This window comes from Musa acuminata, chromosome BXJ3-1, assembly GCF_036884655.1.
Source record: "Musa acuminata AAA Group cultivar baxijiao chromosome BXJ3-1, Cavendish_Baxijiao_AAA, whole genome shotgun sequence".
Lineage (NCBI taxonomy): Eukaryota > Viridiplantae > Streptophyta > Magnoliopsida > Zingiberales > Musaceae > Musa > Musa acuminata.
The window spans coordinates 15,459,478-15,477,961 of NC_088349.1; the positions used below are offsets into that span (position 1 = coordinate 15,459,478).

At 35.8% G+C, this 18,484-nt stretch overlaps 2 protein-coding genes across 5 annotated transcripts; both read left to right on the plus strand.

The window, feature by feature from the left end:
• Positions 1 to 438: 438 nt before the first annotated feature.
• LOC103998879 (rac-like GTP-binding protein 5) lies at positions 439 to 14,207 on the plus strand. Of its 4 annotated transcripts, XR_672753.2 has the most exons (10): positions 439 to 763; positions 853 to 1,060; positions 1,522 to 1,609; positions 1,724 to 1,833; positions 1,949 to 2,012; positions 4,829 to 4,893; positions 5,006 to 5,071; positions 5,159 to 5,343; positions 5,824 to 6,186; positions 13,959 to 14,207. XR_672753.2 is itself a non-coding variant. In XM_009420491.3 (8 exons), exons 2-8 carry the CDS (start codon positions 962 to 964, stop codon positions 5,258 to 5,260), a joined length of 594 nt encoding a protein of 197 aa, XP_009418766.1. In that variant the 5' UTR covers positions 439 to 763; positions 853 to 961; the 3' UTR covers positions 5,261 to 5,521. The 4 variants fall into 4 exon arrangements, 2 of the variants coding, with proteins under 2 accessions (XP_009418766.1, XP_064992655.1); XR_010493207.1 differs by lacking the exon at positions 5,824 to 6,186; XM_009420491.3 differs by lacking the exons at positions 5,824 to 6,186; positions 13,959 to 14,207 and having other exon boundaries at positions 5,159 to 5,521.
• LOC135629353 (basic leucine zipper 23-like) lies at positions 6,181 to 14,207 on the plus strand. Its single transcript, XM_065136581.1, has 2 exons — positions 6,181 to 7,164; positions 13,959 to 14,207. Exons 1-2 carry the CDS (start codon positions 6,375 to 6,377, stop codon positions 13,985 to 13,987), a joined length of 819 nt encoding a protein of 272 aa, XP_064992653.1. The 5' UTR covers positions 6,181 to 6,374; the 3' UTR covers positions 13,988 to 14,207.
• Positions 14,208 to 18,484: the final 4,277 nt, after the last annotated feature.

Genomic DNA, 18,484 nt, shown 5'->3' on the forward strand with positions numbered 1-18,484 from the left:
AAATTAAAGTTAAAATAATATATTTATTAGTTTCTTATAAATCAATTTGTGTCTTATACCACCTTCGATATGATGAAAATTAAATGGAGATAGTGCTTGTGGGACTAATACAATAGTGACTTCATATCGTAAGAGATATTATGTCAGCTCTAATATTAATTATCATAATCGATAATTAATTTATTAATTTAGTTTGATTTAGGCTAAATTGATGTGTTGTATTAATATCAAAAAATCATTAGAAGTGATATAATAATAAGTTTTGATTTAGCTAAATACTATTATATATATAACATAATAACATACTTGAAATTTGTTTTATGGTTGCTATTATTTGGATTCTCAGGTAAGAATTAACTTTTTGTTAAGCAAGAATTAAACTTAGATCAGTTAATTATTCTTTTAGAATTAAACTTGAAGGAGAGGAGAGAGAGGGAGGTGATGACGTTGGGTAGGAGTTGGAAGTATATTGAATGCATTCTTTACTCCTCTAAATAATATTAATTCTCTCTCACACAACGGACACACATTGTTAATGGCATAATGTAATCTGTTCTTCTTGACGACCGCTTCCGTCGCACCATTTACCGGCCGATCCGTTCTTCCCCATAACCCAAGGTGCGCCTCCTCTCTCTCTTTCTCTCTCCCACTATTCCTCTCTTTCGTTTCTTCACGGAGCCGGAGGAAAGAGAAGGGAAAGAGAGGGAGAGAAGGGGACCTAAAGGCGATCGTTTTGTGCATCTCCTCTCCTTCCGGGGCTGGGGTTAGGGCTTTCTTCTTCTTGCTCCTTTGCCATCCATGGAGGCTTTCGAGTCGGCTGACAAACGTGGGGCTTTCTCTTGGGGCTTTCAGATGTGTACCCGTTGAATCCGCGCCGAGTCGGGTTCACGCTCCTTGCAGCAGGTGGAATAGGAGGAAGAAAAGACTGCTTTCTGAGGGGAGGAAGAGATAGGCGGAGGAGATGAGTGCGTCCAGGTTCATAAAGTGCGTCACGGTGGGCGACGGCGCCGTCGGTAAGACCTGCATGCTCATATCGTACACCAGCAACACTTTCCCCACGGTGAGTACTGAAAAGTCCGTTTCTTTTGTGATTTGTCTGGTGCTTCTTGGTGGTCTCATCGTGTTTCTGGGAAAGGTGCAAGCTTTGCGTCATTTTTAGGGTCTGATCTTGATTTGGGAACCTGTTATTTTGTGGTTTGTTTGGGGCGTTGCATTTCAGAAAATTTCATCCTTTTTTTAATCTCATATTATCTTTTCTGATGCATTTGATTGGAAAGTTACTGTTGTTGAATCTTTGGATCTGAAAGAGTTCCAGCTTAGGAAGTAACAATCTGCTTATCAACATACAGGTTCATATTTTGAGGCATCCAATCCCTTATGAAATGCATGTCAATGATGTTCATCTGATGAAATATTTACCATACAACACGTTTACCATTGATTACAGCTTAGAGAGCAAAGCCTTCCTTTATATGCCTAAATATTTGCTTTGTTATTATTATGATTATTTTTTGGAGACAGGATTATGTCCCTACAGTATTCGACAATTTCAGTGCTAATGTTGTAGTTGATGGTAACACAGTTAACATAGGCCTGTGGGATACTGCTGGTAATCTTTAGCATTTCTTCTTGTTGGTTATTCATATTGTTTCTTTCTCTATAGTCACTGACCCTTTTATGTATTATAATGTGCCTGCTATGCTGTCTTGGTTTCATGGGTCAGGCCAGGAGGATTACAACAGACTTAGACCTTTGAGCTATCGAGGTGCAGATGTTTTTTTGCTGGCATTCTCTTTGATAAGTAAAGCGAGCTATGAAAATGTGGCTAAGAAGGCAAAAACTGGTTACCTTCATCTCTGTATTTAAGTTCTTTTTTTATCATGTATTTGCTGTTGACTTGTCAACATTCTACTTTTCCTTACCTTATTTGCCCTTTTCCCCATTTCAGTGGATTCCTGAGCTGAGTCACTACGCACCTGGTGTGCCTATAATTCTTGTTGGAACAAAGCTTGGTAATCATCATGACTCCAATTTTTTTGGTCAAGTATATGGCTATGTCTATGCACATTTGAACTCCAAACAATTTCAGTGATTACATGATAATGTATAAGCACACAAAGTTGTCGAACTTCCTATTGTCATATTGTGTTGTTACACCATACTGAAGCAAACTTAGCTGGGAGAGTTCAAAATGCCTATATGTATGTTATCATGGAAAAGCTATTTTCCATTAATCAAGGTCACTTCTAAGTGCCCTTTAATTGTATTGTTTAGCTTGTATAATGCACATAATTTGGGGCTAGATTCAAAAGCTATAATGTAATTTTTGTCTATTATATGCCATTTTGATAGTAACAATATAACATGATTGATTCACATTCATACGAACTTGTAGTACTTTGCTTAAGTATTAAAATTTCAATTTGGTATTTCCATATGAATCATGTCTTCCATAAGGATTAGATTCCAGATGCTAATGGGACTTGCTAGTCTGCTCTTGCTAATTTGTTTCTTTATCTTAAGCATACTTTTTGTGTTTCATGAAGTGTACAGTTTGGATATCATTGTTCATGTTGACTGTTTAATTGCACTGATTTATTTTAATGTTATTTTGAAGAGGTATAGTACAAAAAAGGATTAGAAAGGATTTTTCTTTAACCTAAACTCCAAGGACACTGCATATTTTAACAGTAGCTATGGTCAGCATATTTCTCTTCCATTCCGTGGGATCCTCCTGCTACTAAGTCATGCTCCAATGCTACAATCTTCACCATTGTCCATGAGATACATGTTGCAATAATGAAGCATCTCTTAATTTTGCAATACTTGTGAGAAAGATTTCTTTTTATTCTGGCTATTAATTTTTGTATATTTGATGTTTTTCCTTTTTCTTTGTATGAGGTTTTGGAGGGAGGGGGTTCACACACACACACACACATATATACATACATATACATATATGTATGTATATGTATATATATATATATGTATATATATATGTATATATATATGTATATATATATGTATATGTATATACATACATATACATATATGTATATACATATATACATATATACATATACATGTGACAGAAGGCAGAACATGATTGATTTACAGTTTGTGAAGTCTGATGGCTGATCTTAGTGATGCTTATTATAATTATTCCTGTTTTTAGCATGATCAGGAATATGCTGGACGTTGTGGAAAGGAATAACTTTTCTAGAATTAATAGGGTAAAGCAATATTCTTTGTTGGTTCTCATAATCTTTCTAGCGAAGAAATGTTGCTGAGATTAATTAAGATTTCTGCATGGGTTGGAGAAATTCTATGGAGGTTTGATGCATTGCAACTGTTGATTCATATATGTGACTTCCAGGTTTTTGTTTCTGGTTGAAGTTATAGAGGAATTCAGTAGTGCTGGGAACGGGTCTAGTGAGTTGGGAATGGAACCAAAGGAACATTTGCTGGACTTGAACTTGAACTGACATCTATATAGGCCAAGTTTCTTGACCTGGACCGATGGACCTGATCCACAAATCCAACTATGCATCTTAAACTTCCACCTTCAGAGTTCTTAGTATTCAATCATGAATATGAAGATTCTGGCAACAAGGGATCATGTTTTTAATTGAGCTATTATGTTCCTCCTGAAAATGATACTCCATTAACACCATTTAGCGCTGAGAAGTATGAGTATTAGGAGGCCAATATTTTTTCCTGCAGTTTGAGGGGCAGCTTTTTATAATGTAGAATTAATGTTTTGGAGGAAAGCGTTAATGATTTTCAGTACGAGGAACATTTGCACGATATACTTGTGAAAAAATTCAAAGAACTCCAAGTTAATACAAGAAGAAAATAATTTGTTCATCTGAAACAGAACTACTGGAGTCGGTGATGATCATGGGAACACAAGTGAGACGGGTGGATGTATGCTTGGGTAAAATCTTGGGCAATTAGAAGAAGCATTATTGCTAACACTATTGAAAAAAGGTTGAGCTGATATTGTGATGGATATGGGTAAAATCACTTGGCGATGCACATCATTAAATTGCAGTAATCTTGCAAAGAGAGGCAATTGTTTTTGTTATGTTGGGTTCTAAAATGACTTTCTTGTGAAGACCGTAATCAAAATTTGAAGCCCTATGATTATTGTTTATGCTTTATGTCATAATTACTTGTATATGAGAGAGAAAAGGAAATAATTGAAGATATGAACATACTGGAAGGAAAGTGTTAGCTTAAAGTTCTGTTATATGTCTCTTTTATCAATAATGTGGTTATTGAGGTATGCATTTTCTTTGAGCTTGTGAATTTCTGCTTTATCAAAGGATGTGAATCTGCAGGTGTTGGTGGTTCTGTTGGACCGAATTGGTTGTTATTTGTTAAAATATGTAGTGGACAGCATTTAGGCATGAATAGGTTGGAATCTTCAAAGCCTTAAGAAGATTCACATATACAGATTAGAGTTTGAGTTACTCATCATTGTATGTGTGTGGGTGCTATGCAGTGGCACACCTGCAGATTCACATCCTTTGGTACAATGTTTTATTTTTGACTCATGACATCATCGTAAAATCAGCTTTTAAGTCTTCTTTCCGTGTATGAGCTAGAAAACTGCAACTATTTTCCAGTGAGATTGGCATGGAGATTTTCTCTTTTTGTGAGTTGGTCATTCTTCTCTGGATATCCACAACACACACTTGATGATGCTAACTCGATTTGCTTGTCGGATGGTCATTGCTCAATACAAATTAATGCCATCTCGGTGATGCAGGATGACTTCTAATTTTTGTATGTCACAAATAATCATGCATGTTTTTGTTGACAGATCTCCGGGATGATAAGCAGTTTTTTATAGATCACCCTGGTGCAGTACCTATGAGTACTGCTCAGGTAAGAGTTGTTGCAGGAGATCTGCAGCTTTAACTTCGTGTTTCCTTTTATCGTATTAATTCATTCAACAGCATTGCTGGAGTTGCTTATGATGACTTTTGCATGATTCAAGGGGGAAGAGTTGAGGAAGCTGATTGGCGCGGCAGCCTACATCGAGTGCAGCTCCAAGACCCAGCAAGTATGTTCTCATCCCTATGTGAAACTTTTTGAGTTCATTGCACCTTAGTGAGGTACCTCAGGCTTTGGTATGAATTGCAATGTGCAGAATGTTAAGGCAGTTTTTGATGCGGCCATTAAAGTGGTGCTTCAGCCACCCAATCTGAAGAAAAATAAGGGGAAAGGACACACGAGTTGCTCCATCTTGTGAATATAGACTGATCCCCTAGCTTGGAAGTGCCTTGCTCCATTTTGCGGATCTTGGTTGTGGCCTACAAACAACCGAAGCATTAGGTGATTGGTCTTTTCCTTCTCCCTTGTGATCTGTGTCTGACTTCACGACTATGTTCTTTCCAATAGACGTTCTTTGCATGGAATTGTTGGGGTAATCTTCTATGTGTCTCTTTTGCTTTTAGAAACTGTGTACTTTTGTTCCTGTACCTTAATTTAATTACTCTAAAGTCTTGGTTAACATTGTGCATTCTACTGGTAACTCATCTCAAAATGACGTCGATGAGTACTTGTTATTGCGACGGCAAATGATACTTGGTTTGATCTTGCAATCATCTCAAAATTTGTACCCAAAGTAGCAGTCTCTTGTTGTGATACTTAAGCTAACAATGTTAATGATGTTGGTATGTATGCCACGTTGTTGATAAATGAAGCGAAAAGGAGTATATTTGTATTTATATATATTTCCCGGGACGACCATAGTCAATGCTTCTAATATTGTTGACTTTAGTTGTTTTGACGTTTGACTAATCGCATCAGCAGATGGACGTTGGCTGTCGATCAAACGGCTTCTGATCGATCTCAGCGCTGGGGAACCATTGAAGCCTGACGTCATCTTCATCCCGGAAAGCGGCGTTTCGGCGTTCCTATGCAGCCAATCCTCCTTATTTGCTTCCTTTCAAAGTAATATTTCGCTAGGGCTCCATCGATCCATGCTTAGGTCAGAAAGATTGCGAGCTATTTCCTTCCGAAATCCTCTCTTACATTCCTGTTCTTTTTGCTCTTGTCGTCTCTGTCTTTGCTCTCTTGGTTGGGGGGTTTCGGCGAGAAGAGAAACCCTCTTGGTTGGACGCCGGAGTTCTTGTTTGATGGGCCTCATGCCTCTCCTGCGTGATCGATTTTGAGGTATTCCGCCGGCTTTCTTTCTTCCCCAGAGTTCGTTCACTTCGGAGTCGCGCTCATGATCTGGAAGTTTTTATGATCGATTAGTTCGTTGTCTTTCATCGGATCGGAGCCCTTTCGAAGGCTTTGTCTTTTGTGTTGGCATCAGTTAGGAAGCCCCAATTCCCATCTCAGGAACTGTGGGCTTGGTCATGGACGACGGAGACATCGATTTCTCGAATCCTGATGTCTTCTCTGGACCCAACGCTGGTGATGATCTTCCGGGCAGCCGCTCGATAGATAGTTTCTTCGATGACATCTTCAATGATGGGCAACAGCATACATGCACCCACACCCACACTTGCAACCCTCTCTCACACACCCATACCTGCTTCCATGTCCACACCAAGATCGTCTCGGCCCCCCCTGATGAAGCTGCCGAGTCAATGGAGAAGAGATCTTCTACAAAGAAAAGGTCTTGCGGTAATCGAGAAGCTGTTCGGAAGTATAGGCAGAAGAAGAAGGCACATGCTGCATCCTTGGAGGAGGAGGTTGCTCATCTGAGAGCAATCAACCAGCAACTGATGAAGAGGCTTCAAGGCCAAGCTGCTTTGGAAGCTGAGGTTGCAAGGCTTCGATGCTTGCTTGTGGATATGAGGGGAAGGATTGAAGGAGAGATTGGATCATTTCCTTATCAGAAGCCAGCGAAAGGGAGTGGGGATTTTGTTTCTAATGCTACCCAAGCAAACATGCTGGGTGGTGCTCAGGTTCTAAATTCATGTGGTTTCTGTTGTGATGATCAGGTTTACTGCCTTTATCCAGGGATGCAAGGGAAGAATGTGGGAGAAAACAGTGTACTTAACAGTCAGGGTAATCGAGTGTGTGGGATTGAGACGGTGCAGTGTGTGGGGAGGTCAACTTCTGGGCCTAAGGAATTTGTGGGCTGCGGAAATGGGTCTGCAAGACTTGTTGACTGTTCATGTGATGCCACAAAGATAGATGGTCTGGCTTTTGCTCTTCCTTTATAGAAATTTTTTTGTTATGCTGCTATCTCCAGATCACTTTCTTTTTTTCTTTGTGCTTAGTTGAGTATTCAAATAGTAGCTTGTGATGTTAGACACTATTTGGTCCTTTCGGAATGTCTAGCTGTAAGATCTTTCATATTGCATCTCTAGTTCATTATATGTGATTTTGTAGATGGCCTACTCTCTCGGTTATAGTTGGCAATGTTGCTTGATTCTGGTTTACCAACTCTAATCAGTATTGGTACTTTTCAATAGCGATTAGGTTTCGGCTAGTTTTATTTTGGCTGATTTCTTAATCATGTGGTTGGCAGTCAGTCACAAATGGATATGAATTGATCAAACACAAGTAACAAAAACATCTTTGTGAAATATATTAAAGATATTGTTATTGTTTGTATTTTGTTGTAACCATTTTATTTGCCATCTGCTACCATTGTTGTAATGTTTGTCATCCACCCCCCATGTAAGATAGATAACAAAAGTGTTTAAAAATTGAAAAGAAAGGATAAACACTAATTGTTCATATCTTAATGAAATAAAGATGCTAATAAAGAGAATAAAAACGCCATAGGATTTGGAGTTTGATCTTAAATATTGGTTTTTACCCCTTTCTTCAAAATCTACCGGGGGTGCTCTTAAGGATTATTATGTGTAAAAATATGTCCTTGGCCTTTTAAGGATTATTACGTGGGTTATAGGGTTTGAGTGTGAATCTGCCGAATTTAGACCTAAAAATCCCGAAAATCACCTAAAATAAAAAAAATCAACGGAATCGCTGTTTGTATCATATTTTCCCGGCATATCAAAAGATTGAGGTGAGTTTGATAAACTTTATGGTACTATACTATACTCATAAATGAATTGCGGTATACTCGGTTACAAAATCAACATAAAAGAGTGTCAAATTTGACTCAAATATTCCTAAAATTATGTTAAAATAAAAAAAAAAGTATATCATATATGCTGAAAGATTGATGTGAGTTGAATAAATTTATGGTGTTATGTCCATAAATGAATTTTATTACATTTGATTTCAGAATCGAAATGAAAATAAATTACTCTATGATTCTGCAATCGAGTTAAGTCTGCAATTGAATTCATTTATAAGTGTCATCCCATTAATTTTTTCCAACTCACCTCAGATTTTTGACTCAGACTTTAATCATCAATATAAATAGTTACTCCATTGATTTTTATATTTTTTAAATTAATTTTAGTGAATTTTGTAGTCCAATTTGATACATTTTTATCTTGATTATGCAATCTAGTGTAACAATTTGGAACACCATAAAGTTTGTCCAACTCACCACAAAATTTTAGTGTCAAAGGAAAACATGATTTAAACAATTATTCTGTTTGTTGTATTTTGGTTATTTTAGGAACTTCCTAAATCTAATTTGATGGAATCTAAACCAATTTAGTTCCTTTAAACTGGATAATTCAGTGAACCGGTTCATGGGCTTTTGGGCATTTGAACATATTGAGCCATCCTCAGGTAAATTCTGAAAAGAGGGAAACTCCTAGATAAAAATGGGTAATATTTTTAGGTAAATTCGATAAATTTTTTATTCATTATAATTCAATTTCATATGTGTTCTTGTAAAAGATAGACATATTGTAAATGTGAAGATAGAACCCCTTTTAGCACATTTTTTATTTTCTGATCATATTTTGTATCTTTGTGTTTTGCCATTTTGTATTTTTTTATGTGTTTTATTATGAAATTATTTTCTCAACCGATTCCATTGCCACCAATCTGGTTTGATCATCCGAAGCCAGTCTTGATCATATTGTTCATAGCTTATCCAGATTCCGGTACCAATTCTGCTATGGTTTCAACCATGAATTTTATTATTGAATTATTATATGATCTAGGTTTAATATTGTAGTCTTTGCTTATAGACTGATAGATCTAATTTGGTTTTTTACAATCATGATGGACCTTGTCATTTTGGCACTTCGAGCATATTTCTGAACAGCAGTTTGCTAGGTGCTGTTATATGAGTTGCAAGATTCTCTCATTCACCAGCTATTATAGTAGAAGTTGCTCGCTGTAATTATAAACAGTAAACCATGCAACATGTGTCAACATTGGCCTATAGTGAATTACATGTGAATGGTGCTATTTCCATACTCGATTGGATATTTCATCACTCTTGGGAGACTTAAGTCCATTTGTAATGTCAATGACGCATAATCTATGTCTTGCATGCAGTGATTTAAAAAGGCGCTCGGGCCTCGCCTAATCTCCCAGGCGGTGCGCTTCAAACAGGCGACGCCTGGGCGCTCGCTCGAGCCCAGGCGCTGGGCGCTTTGGGCGAGCGCCTGGGTTAACCAAGGTGACCGAACTAGGATTTTAGGTCTGGTTCGGTCCTGGTTCAGTCTCTGATGGTTAGTTGGTTCAATCGAACCAACTAAAATCGATATAAGTGAGAACCCAACCCCAACCCGCGTCGCTGCCGCTGCCGCTCCCGATCTCGTTGCTCGCCGCTGTCGCTGCTCGCAAACGCTTCCGTTGTGGCCGCTCGCTGCTGTCGCTGCTCGTAAACGTTGCCTCTGTCGTCGCTCGCGCCTCCCACTGCTCGCCGCTCCTGCTCTCGCTGCCACTGCTCGCCGCTGTCGCTGCTCACAAACGCTGCCTCTGTCGTCACTCGCGCCTCCCACTGCTCGTCGCTGTCGCTGCTCGCAAACGTTGCCTCTATCGCCGCTCGCGCCTCCCGCTGCTCGTCGCTCCTGCTCCCGCTGCCGTTGCTCGCCTTTGTCGCTGCTCGCAAATGCTGCCGCTGTCGTCGCTCGCGTCTCCCGCTGCTCGCCGCTCCCGCTCCCGCTGCCGTTGCTCGTCGCTGCCGTTGTTGCTGTCGCCGCTGTCGCTGCTCGCCGCTACTGCTTCCTCTTTTCTCAGTCACCAGGCTTATAATGTTAATATTAAGTTTATTTGAAATGATTAATTTTTAATACTATTAATAGATTAATAATATATTATTTTAATTTTATTATTGTTAATTTTTATTTATTTGAAATTATTGTTAGGTTTCAACATAAATGACAAGTGTAGAGAGCAACTCAATAGAGTCTCCAATGGTATAAAAAAAAGATCCTGCATGGAAGTATAATTATTTGAAGGATCCGAAAGATCATAATGCAGTGACTTACATATTCTGCGATAAGACTACTATAGGTGGTATTTTTCGTGCAAAACATCTAGTAGGAAATTTCAAGAATGCAATAGCTTGCAAAAAGTGTCCATCTGAGGTAAAAGAAGAGTTGCTGAGTTATATGAATGAAAAGAAGACACAAAAGAATGAATCTTACGGGAATTTACCAGAAGACAATGTTGAACATCTCAGGGATGAAAAAGAAGATTATTCTATGAGTATTAACCCAAGTGAAAAAAGAGTATACGACAAAAAAGGAAAAGAAGTTATGAGTACTAAGAAAGGTAAAAAAGGATCGATGGATCTATATATGTTTCAAGGATCCCAAAAATAACAAGGGCAAGCAGGAGGCTCAAAATTTAGACAAACAAATATAAGTGATGCTTGTGATAAAGAAATAAGAGGAAGAATAATTCAGCACATTGCTTGCTTCTTCTATCAGGCTGGTCTTCCCCTTAGCACAACTCGTTTAGACAATTTTAAGGATATGATTGAAGCTATTGGAAGATATGGTACAGGATTAAAACCTTCAAGTTTTTATGAGATGCGAGTTCCATTGCTGCAAAAAGAGTTGAATTATACAAATGACTTACTAAAGGGTCATAAAGAATCATGGGTAATACATGGTTGCTCTATTATGTCAGATGTTTGGACTGACAGGAGACGCAGGAGTATAATTAATTTTATGGTTAATTGTTCTTTAGGGACTATGTTTGTGAAGTCAATAGATGCTTCATTTTTTGTAAAATCTGGAGACAAGATATATGATTTACTTGACAACTTCGTGGAAGAAATTGGAGAACAAAATATCATTCAAATCATAACCAACAATGGAAGCAACTATGTTTTAGCTGGTAATATTCATCTTTTGAATTTGTTAATTATTTTATCTTCAATTAAGTGTGTTAAACTCTTAAGTCTTATTATTTTTGTTATCCTTTGTCTCAGGTAAATTGCTTGAATAAAAAAGACAATACTTGTATTGGACTCCATGTGCAATACATTGTATTGATTTAATGTTGGAGGATATTGGAAAGATCTTAGAAATCAAGAAAACCTTAAAAAGGGTAATTTTTGTTGTTGGATTTCTTTATAAATTACATTGGGGCTTTGAATATGATGAGAGAATTTACAGGGAATAAATAATTAGTGAGACATGATGTCACCCGATTTGCTACTTCATTCTTGACATTACAGAGCGTGCATCGTCAAAAACATACTCTGAGAAATATGTTTACCTCTGAGAAATGGGTGACAAGCAAATGAGCAAAAGTAACAAAAGGCAAGAGGGCTGCTGATATCATTTTAATGCCATCCTTTTGGAATCATATAGTTTATATATTAAAGGTAATGGGCCCTCTTGTTCGAGTCCTTCAGTTGGTGGATAATGAAAATAAACCTATAATGGGATATATTTATGAGGCTATGGATAGAGCAAAGGAGACGATTAAAAGATCTTTTAATGAAAATGAAGAAAAATATGAGAAAATTTTTACAATCATTGACGAAAGATGGAATTGTCAACTTCATCGTCCCTTACATGTAGTATGATATTATTTGAACCCTGAATTCTTTTATAAGATTAAATCTGTTGGATTTGATGTAGAAGTTTTGAGTGGGTTATATCAGTGCGTTGCAAGATTAGTTCCCAGTCTTGAGGTTCAAGATAAGATTATTTATGAATTATCTTTATATAAAAATTCCGAAGGTCTTTTTGGAATTCCAATTGCCGTTCGATCCAGGACAACTACGTCTCAAGGTATTAATAATTTGATATAATTAATTTCATATATATTATGTTACTATGCTATTGCTAATAATAACATAAATTTTACAACTGAATGGTGGAGTCTATTTGGAAATTCCATCCCGAACTTACAGCAATTTGCTATCAAAATACTTAGTTTGACGTGTAGTGCTTCGGGTTGTGAGCAAAACTAGAGTGCCTTTGAGCATGTAAGGATCACCAAATATTTTTATTTTAATTTATTTATTTATTTAGATATATGTATTAATATATTTTTAAATTATATGACATGACAGATTCATTCGAATAGAAGAAATCGGTTAGAACATCAACGATTACATGATCTTGTTTACATAAAGTATAATCAAGCTTTGAAGGCTCGTTATGATTTGCAAAATAGATTTGATTCAATCTCATTGCAAGATATTGATGATTCAAATGAGTGGTTAGTAGGAGAAATGGGTGCTAACTTGTAAGATGCTGAAGACGAGCTTGTATTTGAAGATGATAGATTGACATGGGGAGATGTGGCAAGAGCTTCAGATGCTGGAGAATTACAAACATATACAAGACAGATGTCAAAGAGAAAAATGAGTGCAAAAGCATCAAGCTCGGCTCGTGCTATTGTTGAAGAGAGGAAGAAAACGAATTCAATGAAGATGATTTGCATGAAAATGATGATAATATTGATTATGATGAATGACTTTGATGTAAAATTTTATTGTTTTGAATTTTGAAACTTTTTGTTAATGTGACATTGTGATTTTGTATCTTAGATTTTCTTAATTTAATAACATATTTTTATTTAAAATTTTAAATAATTATATTTATTAATTATATTATATATTTTTATAATTTAGCGCCTCGCTTCGCTCGGGCGAGCGCCTCGGGCGTTTTTGGACCTTGGCGCCTAGCGCTTTTTAAATCACTGCTTGCATGTATTTGTTGTTGCATCCAAAATGATTGGCATGTAATAGTTCTATTTGTCTTTTGGTTAGCCTTGAAATTGATATTGTGATAAACGATCTTTCAATCTGCAGAGTAGGAATTCTACTTTGGATGTTCATGATCAAATTTGGGATGAATTCGAATTTAACTTGGATTGTATTCCCAGATCAAGCAGAGATATGCTAAACTCGAGTTGAGTCGAGCTTTTCTAATTTTTGAAAGATGTATCTAAACAGAGTCCGTAATTAAACTGATGGCAATTGGAGTTCTGGTAAGTTTAAGAAGTATGTGACATAATTGGTCCCTCTGGAATAATCTAGCTGTTGTTTAATTGGGCATATCAAAATAGTGCACATGATAGTGATAAGAAAAAAAGAAAAAACAGTTTTAGATTTTTATTGCACTTCTAGGTAACTGAGTATCATATATATGATCAGTGGAAGGATGTAACAACTTGACTTGTGGATACATGTTTTTTTTTTTTTTTTTTTTTTCTGACTTTTACTGGATAAACTTTCTAATTCAGTAACATGGAGGGTTTGATGACAATAAACTAATTGAGTTGATATTGTTATCCTTGGCCATCATATCTGTCTTGGGATCCTAGTTTCTGACTATCTTTTGTTGTTTTCTTATGTTGGATATGAGAAGTACACCATAGAATGGTTGATACGTAGGGCATTTGAGATTACAGGTTTTATATCTTTAAGTTTTAATCTGTTAAAACATATTATTCTCGTGGAGTTGCTCACTTTTATATTGATGATGTTGTTACACTTTTCCAAAGTGCTCATGTTACTCCGGTATACTTATGCCCATAGTCATTTCCCTCCCTTTCTATTTTTCACTTTTGTTGTTGCTGATTTGCTTTGATCCTTGGTCAATATGCAATATCTTATTATTCTTTTATGGTTTCTGTAGGAGCTTATGTGACAAAGGAGGATGTCTGATCCGATACCCGACATCCGTTCAAGTCGATGCATAAACAATGGTTCATTCATATCTGCAGCCAATAAGATTGAACTCAGCAGCTGTGTAGCATTAAACTTGAAAAGTATTTTCTGTTTGGTCTTACTTTTCATTGGCATCTACAACTTAAATGAACTCAGTTAGCAGCTGTTTCTATTGATCCTTGAACTTGATCTGTCAATTTATTTCGAGTTACTTCTATTATTTGGTTATTTTTAGACTAAATATAGTGTACAAGGTAAAATTGAGCAAACGAATCTCTGATGGATGAATCTTTAATCAGATGGGATGTCAAATATTTCAATAGCAGATCAATTGGCTTCTTAATTGCTAGACTGCAACTACTAATGAGTCTTTTGTTGATAAGTTGGTACAGTGTGCATTAACTTATTGCATATTACTGTACAGCTCCATAAACTTGCCCTATTTTTACCCAATGATCATAATTCTTTTCTGGAACTTTGGATTGTTTCACAATGCCTTGGTGAAGTGTAATTGAATCTATACAAGATTTTAAATACTGGTGCTATTTGATGCGAAAATTATGAACAAATCTTTTGATTTTTTGTTATGGCAGTTGTCTCACTTCTGCAATAGTATATGATTGTTTGTCTCCCAGCTTTAATTCTGTTTTAGCATAATGATTATGTGATGTAGTTTCTATGAATGTTGTATGTTCTGCTAGCTTGCTTTTTCTGTATTATTCACATAGGAGCAGTACCACCTCCATTGTTTGCTGATCAAAAGACCCTTGTAAGCCACCCTTAGTTGATCTGCGGACCGAGGATTCACGAATGAATTCGTAGAACAATTCGATGGGTACAACAAACTCATTTAAGCCTTTCATACACAACCATGGATTTGATTTATGCTAAATCTTTTCATCTAGTGCTTAGATGCATGCAAGTGGTAGAAATATGCAGCCTAGATAAATTAAGATAATGCACCATAGCAGAGGATACCTGCCTTATGCTATTAAGGTTGGAGATGCGATCCGCACCTCGTCTACTTAGCCAGGGGTGAGGTCGTTCTCGATGTCGTAGGTCTTGCGGATCTCTGATAGGGTCATTCATGTCAAATCCAGCAGCCCCTTCATGTTCCGATGATCCGCAGCCTCAGTGCGCCACATCATTCTTGGCATCGACTGATAGGGGCCTTTACAGACAGTATACGATATTAAGAGAGTAGTGTTTGTGCAACTAGCACAAAAGGGGTTTAATATAAATCTTAAATTTGATTTTTAACCAAAAAGCATGAGAAGTAAAGCATTTAGTTCGATACAATGCTGACCGATGGACCGATGGTCACAGAAAAGGTTCCTAGTTTTGGCCGGACTTGCTCTTGGATGGTTCTAAGCATAAAATTTATAATATATTATATAAAATATAAAAATATTATTTTATGTTAGGATTGAAATTAAATAATATTAAATTTAGTTTTACGATGCATATATGAAAAAGATCTCTAGGAGAACTAGACTCTCTTTCTCCTCTTTTCCTATTCTTTCACATGACCACTTAGATTGATGATTCATGGAGACCACTTAGATTGATGATTCATGGAGACTGAGAGAGAAACTGTAATATTTCAACTGTATCCTCTATGAGATGCATTGTTATATTGTCTTTCAGTCCTTAGAGGTCATGTGCGAGAGCAGAGGGTGATAAGTTATTAGGAGAGTTCCTCCCATCAAAGGCATCCCCTAAGGAATCATACTATAATATGAACTTTTTTTCTATTGGCTAATATATGTTATCAGAATTTAATTAGTTTCATTACATATATTTTATCCAATTATAAAGGGTCATATAATTTAACATTCTTCCACTTGGCCCATTAATTGATAAGATATAAAAGATATTCAAAATTAAAATAAATAAGATAAAATTTGTTTGAAAATAATTTTACTTAATTGGATTCTAAATAATTTTAAAAAAGTATTTTATACATGGTCATGAGTTTTAAAAACAAGCTAATAAGTCCAACAAACACAATAATACTATATTAAGTCCAACTATCAATGCAAGTAATAGCGGTTGTATATCATCAATGTCATACTCTCTTTTATGTACTACAATATTGTTAGTCTTTCCTAATATAGTCCATAATGACCCCTGTAATTTATCTTATCAAGAAAATGCTATTATTACATTCAACTATAATATGCATAAACATAAATATAAATAGGATATCAGAAATAAATAACTTTAATTAAGCAAGAAAGAATGTCAATAATAGCATCTACCTAAATAAGCATTACCATATCTTTTATGGCTTGCTCACAAGCCCCATTCTAAGAACATGTTCTTTAAATAATTTACACCGTAAAGCTTTAGTAAATGAATCAGCAATATCACAGTGGTGCTTATGTTTTGAATTGACACTTGTTGTTTCTGGACCCTTTCTCTAACCATCAAGTATTTTATCTTGATGTGTTTGGAACCATTAGAGTACTTGCCATTCTTAGAGAAGAAAATTGTTGCGGTATTATCATAAAATATCTTCAACAACCTAGCAATTGAGTCGACTACACCAAGTCTTGAGATGAAATTTCGCAGCCATAAAACTTGATTTGTTGCCTCAAAGCATGTCACAAATTTAGCTTCCATTGTTGATAATGCAATAAGCAATTGCTTTACACTTTTCCAAGAAATTGTCCCACCAACTAACATGAATATAAATCCTAAAGTAGACTCTTGCTATCGAGATAATTTGTAAAATCAACATCTGAATATCCCATCACTTCAAGCTGATTTGATCTCCTATATGTGAGCATATAATCTTTCGTCTCGTGCAGATATCTTAATATTTTATTTACAGTTTTCTAATATTCTATTCCTGAGTTGCTTTAGTATCTTCTCAGCATTGCAACTATAAAACTGATATATGGTCTTATACATGTCTGAGCATATAATAGACTTCCAATTGTGCACCCATAAAGAATATTCTTCATTTGATTTTTTTTTAAGTCATTTTTTGGGCATTGGTTTTATTTGAATTTTTCACCTTTAGTAATAGGTATATCATTGGCTGAGCAAAGTTGCATATTAAATTTCTTCAAGTTATGATTAATATATCATTTCTGAGACAATCCTAATAATCTTTGAGATCTGTTCCTGAATATCTCAATGTCAATAACATAGGTCGCCTCATTCATATCGATCATCTTAAAGTTCTTGTTAAGAAATATCTTGATTCCGTGTAACAAACCAAGATCACTATTGACAAGTAAAATATCATCCACATATAATACCAATATAATAAACTTGTTCCCACTTACCTTCAGATGTATGCATTGATCAATGATGTTTTCATTAGATCCGAAGAAAGTAATAGTATCATGAAACTTTATATACCATTGTTTGGAAGATTGTTTAAGGTTATAAATTGATTTCTTAAGTTTACAAGCCCAACTTTCTTTTTTCTTTTCTATGAATCCTTCGGGTTGTTCTATATAGATTTTCTTATCTAGATCCTCATTCAAAAATACTATTTTTACATCCATCTGATGTAACTCAATATCATAATGAGCTACTAATACTATGACGATTCTCAACGAGTCCTTTCTAGAAACTAGAGAAAAAGTCTCGTTATAGTCGATGCATTCTTTCTGAGAAAACCTTTGGCCACAAGTCTGACTTTATATCGTTTGATATTGCCCGTTGAGTTATATTGTCTTAAAGACCCATTTACAACTAACTCTTTTATAATTACTAGGCAATTCAACGAGTTTCCAAACACCATTCTAGACCATTAATTTTAACTCTTCTTTCATTGCATCATACCATTTTTCAGAATCGTTACTTTCTATGGCTTGTGAAAAAAATAAGAAGTCTCTTTCTATTCCTATATCATAATATGATTCTTATAGATATACCATATAATCATAAGAAATGATATGCTTCCTTTTCCTTTGAGATCTTCTCAAAGCTATCAATTATGATTCTTCTATAAGATCATCAGCGGCAACATCAATGACATGTGAGAGTTCATCGATGTTATTTTGTTGTTCACCCTCGTCAATTCTCTCATTGATTTGAGAAACAATAATTTATCGAATAAGAGATGATACGGGAGAATTAACATGAATCTTCTCAATATCAAAATTAATTCTTTGAGATTTTTCACTCCTATTGATTTCATCATTTTCTAGGAATTTTGTTTTACTGGATTCTACTATCATCGTACTATGATTAGGACAATAAAATCTGTATCCCTTGGATTTTTCTGGATAACCAATAAAATATCCAAAAATAGTTCTTGGATCTAATTTTTTTTCATATGGATTGAATACTCTTATCTTTATAAGATACCCATAAATATGTAAATGTCTCAGATTAGGCTTCCTACCAGTTCATAACTCAAATGAAGTTGATGGAACCGACTTACCAGGAACCCTGTTTAAGATATATATAGCTATTCTAAGAGCTTTACCCCACATTGACTCAGGTACAGAAGAATAACTCATAATGCTCGTA

Excerpts from the sequence above, each read along its gene's own strand:
- LOC103998879 (XM_009420491.3), top strand. The coding sequence starts at position 962 with ATGAGTGCGTCCAGGTTCATAAAGTGCGTCACGGTGGGCGACGGCGCC. Across the intron at positions 1,061-1,521 it reads CCAGCAACACTTTCCCCACG|GATTATGTCCCTACAGTATT; the intron begins GTGAGTACTGAA and ends TTTTGGAGACAG. Across the intron at positions 2,013-4,828 it reads TCTTGTTGGAACAAAGCTTG|ATCTCCGGGATGATAAGCAG; the intron begins GTAATCATCATG and ends TTTTGTTGACAG.
- LOC135629353 (XM_065136581.1), top strand. The coding sequence starts at position 6,375 with ATGGACGACGGAGACATCGATTTCTCGAATCCTGATGTCTTCTCTGGA. Across the intron at positions 7,165-13,958 it reads TGATGCCACAAAGATAGATG|GAGCTTATGTGACAAAGGAG; the intron begins GTCTGGCTTTTG and ends TGGTTTCTGTAG.